The sequence below is a fragment of the Cibotium barometz genome, chromosome 51, assembly GCF_041138505.1.
Source record: "Cibotium barometz isolate CiBa-2024 chromosome 51, ASM4113850v1, whole genome shotgun sequence".
Taxonomy (NCBI): domain Eukaryota; kingdom Viridiplantae; phylum Streptophyta; class Polypodiopsida; order Cyatheales; family Cibotiaceae; genus Cibotium; species Cibotium barometz.
The window spans coordinates 46056230-46063552 of record NC_141096.1 but is presented as its reverse complement, the minus strand read 5'-3'; the positions used below and the strand labels follow the sequence as shown (position 1 = coordinate 46063552).

At 45.3% G+C, this 7323-nt stretch overlaps 1 protein-coding gene across 1 annotated transcript in view; it reads right to left on the bottom strand.

The window, feature by feature from the left end:
• Positions 1-401: 401 nt before the first annotated feature.
• The window catches only part of LOC147609684 (protein SUPPRESSOR OF MAX2 1-like), a 29667-nt gene continuing 22745 nt past the window's right edge, over positions 402-7323 (bottom strand). Inside the window, exons 3-4 of the mRNA XM_086788041.1 lie at positions 1952-2131; positions 402-1849 (exon numbers count right to left, since the gene is read on the bottom strand). Of these exons, the coding sequence (XP_086644167.1) occupies positions 530-1849; positions 1952-2131 (1500 nt within the window). The 3' untranslated portion in view covers positions 402-529. The remainder of the gene's footprint in view (positions 1850-1951; positions 2132-7323) is intronic.

Below are 7323 nucleotides of genomic sequence, written 5' to 3'. Positions count from 1 at the left end.
CTGTATAAAGTTGTACTCGTACTTTGGTGAAGGTTTTCTTTGTTGCATGATGAACTCTTCTTTTATCTAACGTGGTTGCTCTTAGAATACAGCTCTTTTGATACCACAAGGGAGCTCACAATATTCCTCTTTCCTTGAGAGTCATGAAGCTTATGATAGGCTTGACTCCACATTGTATCCCATGAAGATGCTACTCAGTTCCATTTCACACCAGCGTGCACAATTGAAGCTTTCAAAGTACAAGCACACTTGCTAAAAAATTGTAGATTTTCTGCCTCTCTGCATATGCTTTGAAGATAGCACCTTGGACATTTTATCTGCTCTGGACTTAAACCACAAGATGTGCCAACATTTTTAACAATATACATGTGCCATTGTTACAATGAGAAAGAAGAAAAACCTTGAAGTGAAAATATAGTGAATTTGAATCTTTAAAAAATTGGAGAATGGACAAGGAACAACCAAATTCCACAAGCACACACTGAAAAGTGAGGCTTTACAGATTTCTTAGAGGTGCCTGGACACTAGATTACAAAGGAGAACGAAAGACAACTGCTGCATCTACAAGGTCACAAAACTCTCCTAGGTGTTTTCGGGCACTTGACAGCACTTCCTCCTCGTTCAATTCTGGCCCGATAAAACCTTCTACTTCACAGGATTTGTGGGTAGCTGCATAACAGACAGAAGCGTCAACAATCTCAATCTCCTCAGCTGACATGTTTAAGTCAAGATCTAAAGCCCACCCCAGGTTGGACTTTTTGTTTTGGCAGCCCAGAACCTTCATTTCGGACGCATCCTCTGCATCCCAATCTCTGTTCCTTTTGTGTGAAGACTCTTGCTCAGGAGCTTTCTCTGGATACCCATTATTGGCACTGCATCCAGAATCTTTTATTCCAGGGTGTAGCCTTGCTATTGAATCAGAAGCAGAACTTTTATTTGCAATTTGCATCTGTAGTCTTGTGCACTTCAACTCACTAGAGTCTGTCCCGATGCTGCTAGTCATCAGAACAATAACATTGTTGAAGCCTACATCCCTTCCACTAGAGTCCACCAGTTTACCTTTCTCCATGGCCGATAATAAACTGGATCGGAACACTGAATCAGCTTGCTCTAAATCTTCCAGCAATACCACCGATGATGGATTATGCCTCACAGCCTCAGCTAGTTGATCCAGGGGCATTCTCCCTCTGCAGGGCACAGTGAGACCCAAACTCCATGCTGAGGGAGAGCTGAGATCTTGTTGCCTGCCGAATGTCAGGCAAATTGGTTTCTTTTCCTTCCCAAATATGAGTTCTGCTAATGCTTCTGCCATTTGTCTCTTACCAGGCCTATCATACCCCAAGAAAAGTAACCATGAATCACGCTTGAAACTGACCCCACGCCGCTTCACAAGGCCACATCTGCACTGCATAACTGTGTTTGCAATAGTAGAAATAACCCCTGGCTGCCAGCCAACTCTCTTTGCAAGTCCTTTGCAAAGCCGACTCAAAGCATCTAGATCCATTTTCTGGAAAATTCTAGGCGGGTTCCCTCTCTGTTCAGAATCAGAAGCAAAGCAAGGAGCGGCTGCTTCAGTGCTTGGCATCTTCAGAGAACATGCTGCCGGTGACTGCCAAGGCAACCTAATCTTTGAGGGACTGCAACCTGTTGAGTCCACCTGTACACGTTCTTTGTGCACACTGACTTGTAGATGATGGTCACTGAGCCCATTCTGCAAAACGGAGATAGGCAGGCTTGAGGCCATTGCTCTGGAAGGATGGTTGCCATTCACAGTAGGGTACAGGTCCACAGTTGGTCTGGCACTGCCAGGTCGGGATAAATTGTTTCTTAGTAATCTGAATGCCCCTTCCTGTAGGTTAACACATGTTTGAAGGTCAGATTACACTGACAAACCAGAGACTGCACTAAAATTTATGAGCACACGCTTGGAAGTAAGAGGGGAAATGCACACCTGACATCTACCCAAAGTTCCCCCTGAAACTTGACTGGACGAAGGGGATAGCTGCTGCTGCGTCTCAAAAGACACATTTAAACAAGGCACACGTTCAACATGAAGACTCTGACAAATATGATTCCATTTCTTTTGCAATTCCTGCAATCTCTGAGCCAGTGGCAGTATCTTGTCTTTGGCCTGCAACAAAGAAATTTGATCATCTCTCTCCTTTGGCAGATAGTTTTTCATTTTCATGTTTTTTTGACATCCACTTTACTTATGGATTTACACATCACCTTTTAGTCTCATAGACCCTATGGGTCTTTTATATATACGGGTCTACATAGTCGTGGACCCATTTCCTTTGGTAGATGTTTCTTTTTTCATGTTTCTGACATCCAGTTAGTAATGGATCACAATACTCATTCTTAGTCCAATAGACCACTTGGCTTAACGCAATCTCTCTCTCTCTCTCTCTCTCTCTCTCTCTCTCTCTCTCTCTCTCCATGACGAGACATACCATGGATAGCATAGTATCACTTTAGTCTCATAGGGTCTTTAGGAGACATTTGATATAACTTTCTTTCTCTCCCTCTCTTGTATCGTCCCCTTAACAATCAATATTCCACGTCACATTATCCTTACTCAGCTCGACCAAGAAGATCAATGGTGAGAGGATGATGGATCCAAGTGATGCAAAGGTGGTGGAATGATCACAATGGGGAGACAGCAGAGGGCAGACTTAGGCTTGCTTTCTCTACCTCTGAACATTTGGGTGCTCATGGTGATGCTTATTCATATGATGAAGCTGAGCATCTCTAGGACTTTCCATTCCCTCCATGAGCACATACAAACGTAGATAACTACTGATGAAGTTCAAATTAGTTCCCTGACTCCACGAGTCTACAAATTGGAAAAGCAGGGAAGAATAATAGTCATCAGAAATACGCTTTGACTACACCATGAGTCCAGTCTAACACTCTCTCAATTAGACTGACATTGTACAGAGACTACTTTCCCATAAGGACCCAAGAGTTGTGTTACGGTCCAAGAGGTTGTAACGTGGCCAGCATATGATTTGAGGCTAAGCATATACCTGGGGCAGGTCTAGATGAGGATGCAATGGATAATGAGTTATAAGCACTTTGGGTCCATGTTGAAGTCAGAAGGTATATTTATTGATAAGTGCACCATTCTGCTTTCTTTATAGCCCAAGCCTTATATGAGTAAGTTATTAGCTCATAAGTGGCTATCCCCCGTAGGGAGGACTCCCTAGAAATCAAGACCCAAGCGAAACCTTGGCTATGGCTTGAGACACACAGTTGGAAACTGGGCTCTGGTGGCATGGGACGCCGGGGTTCACGGGAAGAGCATGGTCGCGGAGCTATGGTTGGGTGGCAAGCCACCGCCACCATACCTATGGTGGTTCGTGTGTGGGATTGCCTTGGTAATGCTGCTCACGAGTACAAGGGACTGGTATCAGAGCCATTAGAGCATTTCATGTGTGCAATCTTCATCCTCAGGTATGAGTTTGACTCATGCATAGAGAAAGGCACTTTTTGGTCTTGAGAAATCGTACTTTGTGAGGTGGAGGAATTTAAAAAATAATGTTTTTTGTGCACTATTTTTTGCTGTGTTTGTGCACTAACCAGCTGGAGGTCTGGGGTGCAGACCGAAAAGGCATCACTTGCTATTAAATGAATATGATTTTCTTGATTACGATGGGGACTGTACTAAACTTGCATAGAAAAATCTTGCCCAAGTTACCACTTGATTTGTACTCATGGGAGAACATGGACAGCGCTCTCCTTCCCACATAAGTGCATCACCGGCGGTGCATAAGGTGGTCCACAAACCAAAGGAGCCTTTACAAAATGTGAGCTACAAAGAGCCAGAGATAGAGGCTCTCAAAAGGTAGCTTGAAGAGCAAGAGATCCTTCTCAGTCTACCACGTCTGGCTACTATTCATCTAAAACATCAAACACTTCTGGACCAACATATGGTTTTAGCCAGAAACATGGAAAACACATGCCTTGTCCAACTGGTAGGCAACTTTAACTTCCTAGAGACATTACTTAACTTCTTAACTATTGGAAAAGGGCCAAAACTACGGAATGAAAGCTTGGGACAATGTTTGCCCACTTGTTTCAATCTTTGTGTCATGATACACTAATAGACCCAATCCCCTTCCTGGAAGTGGATATCTCGTCTAAACTTACTTGCCTATCTATGAACTGAATAATGGCCAGGCTCAAAATTGAGGGCCAAACTGAGTTGAGTACCAAACTCTGCGGAATTGACATACTGATCTTCTATGCTTGCTAAGTCTTTTCCAGAGATGTTGGAAAGACAAGAGGGAAACTTGCTAGGAGGTTTTGCTAACTGTGGGATACTAAGTGGGAGATCATCCTTAAAAATGTCTGAATGAGAAAGGAGATCTGCCAACTGAGGGACTGAAGATGATGAGACAGCGGTTATCGATGAGATAGAAGCTGTCTGAGCATAAATCAATGCTCCTTCTGCTCCCTTGTGGATAGCTTGATTGGCCTGGAGATGAGAAATCATAGGGATGCCAAGAATGCTCATATCACCCCGAATCATGATACGCTCAGGAAAACCTTTAGAGATAATAAAGGTGTCCTCCCCCAATTGGGAATAGGTTCATACTGGCGAAACCGCTAGATTCCTAAGATCATGTCACATCCCAAAAGAGGAGCGACAATGAAATCTCAATGAAATGAGGCCTTTTGAACTTCAAAGGCAAATTGATGTGCCTTCTGGGAAATGTGGGTGCGGAGACCAAGTGTAAGCCCGTCCACCTCCAAATGATAGGGCACTAAGGTACAGCTCATGTTGATAGCCAATTGGGAAGAGATGGTGTCCTCAGAACTGCCCATGTCAAAAAGGATTATGAATTGTCGGCCCTTGGCAGAGCCATAAGCTCGGATCAGGCTTTTGTGTGTGGTTGTTGCCTCACCCTCCCGCTTAGCATCAAGTACCACGGATGGCATGGGATGCATAGAAGGTAAGATCTGAAGTTTGAACTGCATTGGTGGTAGCAGGCGGGTCTGGAGGAGCGGGGGATACTGGCAACTGTGGCAGAAGGCTCTTTGGAGGCTTGCTCCACTTGCCTTTTTGGACAATCCTTCTTAACATGCCTAATGGTATGACAGAAAAAACATCGATTTTCTGACTGATACTGTCTTTGCTCCTTTGGAGCAAGATAGCCTCCAGTGATGCCTGCTTGAGCCTTTTCCTCAGGGATCTTCTTAGGCTTGGATTCCTTACCCCCTGAACTAGAGCTAGGACTGGTGTCTGTCTTAGTGTCTTTAGAAGACGAATTACCCTTCCCCTGTTGGGGTTTGGTACTGGACTATGATGACTGCTTGGCCTAGCCTCCGTTCATCTTCATTTCTTCATTCTGAGCGAGAGTCAGAGCCCGGTCATATGTGCTGGGTTCAAAGTTACGAACTGTGAACCGAATATTAGGATCCAATCCACGATGAATTGCTCCATCTTGGCCTGCGCAGATAGCCCTAACTGCTATGCTAAAGTAATAACCTTTCCGGAAAACTGAAGCACTGGGGATCCGTTCTGTCTCAGTCCATAGAACTCATCTTTCAGACCGGTCATGTACTGGGACGGGAGAAATCTAAATTCAAGTCATGGACAAAGATGTCCCAGTCAAAGGCTGTGACACCTGTGGCCTGGTCTGTATGAATACTAGACCAATGCTGCCACCAAATGACTGCCTCACCAGTGAGATGGGAAGCCGCTAAGTGGACTTTATCTTGTGGATCTGTGATCCTAGCTAATGGAAAATGAGCATTAAACTAATGAATAAATTGATTAACTGCTGAATGATCACACTTACCATCATACTTACTGAAGTTTGGTTGACTGCGAATGACGGTGGTTGATGCTGCTGCAGATTGCAGGCTGGTGACACCTATGACTAGGGAGACTGGGGAGAGCTGCTAATACCTCAAGTGTATGGCCTCCTTTTCCCGTTGGTGCTCGAGTAACATACGTTCTCGATCAAGCTCACGTTGGTGTTCCCGAGCAACGAGTTCAGCCTAACGCCGGTCTTCGTCGATCATGCGTTGGGCTTCCTCGTAGCCCCGTCTTTCTGCTTTTTCTTCTTTCCTTCAGGCCTCATCCTCTCTCCTTTTGTTGTTCCATCTAAAAGAAGAGGGAGATGTAGTCAGGTGTTGCTGGAGGCGGAGAAGGACGTGCTGCTGCTGCCTCCAAGAGTTGGAGATGCTCCATGAGTAGCTGGTTCTGAGCTCTCAGAAGAGCTATGGTGTCTGCTGTAGGCGGAAGAACATGGTCTCCTTCGGGGGGAGACGTCTTCCGGGCTGATGAGTACTCTCTTCTGTAGACATGATGCTGAAGTCGGTGGTCGTGCCACAACGCAATCTAACCATCCAAGGATGCCCCCACGCTAGGATACGAGGTGTGTGGACAATCTAAATCTGATACCAATGTAATATGCAGCGGAAGTCTTTGTATTGGAAGATCCTGTCACACAAATGCTCACACCATCTTCTGAATCCTGAGTTTCGTGAGTTTAGCAATCCACTTTAATACTTCAAACTTTAAAGAGATATGAGAGAGAGATATGAGAGCTGTACACCAGATTGGGTCCCAAATTACCCACTGAAGGGCCCCCTATCCCGTTACCAAGATAGTATTTGCTTTATTACTTTAGAGAGAATGACTGTGGACTATAGATAAGCCAAACGCAAGATCTCGAAGGATCTGAAGCCTGTCTGAACTGTACACAGCTGTAGAAACACCTCAATGAACTGATCTCGAGTCGATGCACTCTTCCCAAGGGCATAAGGAAGGGCTGCACACCTGAGGCTGGGAAAGAGCTGCGGTAGACTGTTCAAAGCTATGTAACTATGCTGTAAATGCTTATGAATGATATGTTACCTTCACCAGATGACTGTTGCATGTATGGATGACGCACAGAAGGCAGAATACTGTTGTAGAACTGATGCTCGACTGAAACGCAGACTGCAGACTGAAACGCAATGCTGGAAACTGCTGTAGATCTGCAAACGCAGAGCTGAACTGACCTGAATACTTGCTGGTGGTGATCTATGCTCAAAACGCAGAGGTACCTGCTGTACTCGGGCCTAGCAAGGTGCTGTATGCAGGCGCCTATGGACTGTATGCTGCGTCAGGGTACAGATGGCTGCGCCTGATGGCTGTAGGGCTGGTGGTGATCTATGCTCAAAATGCAGAGGTACCTGCTGTACTGGGGCCTGGCAGGGTGCTGTATGCAGGCGCCTATGGGCTGTATGCTGCATTAGAGTACAGATGGCTGCGCCTGATGGCTGTAGGGACTGTGAAACTGATGGATGAATGATCTACTGAACTGC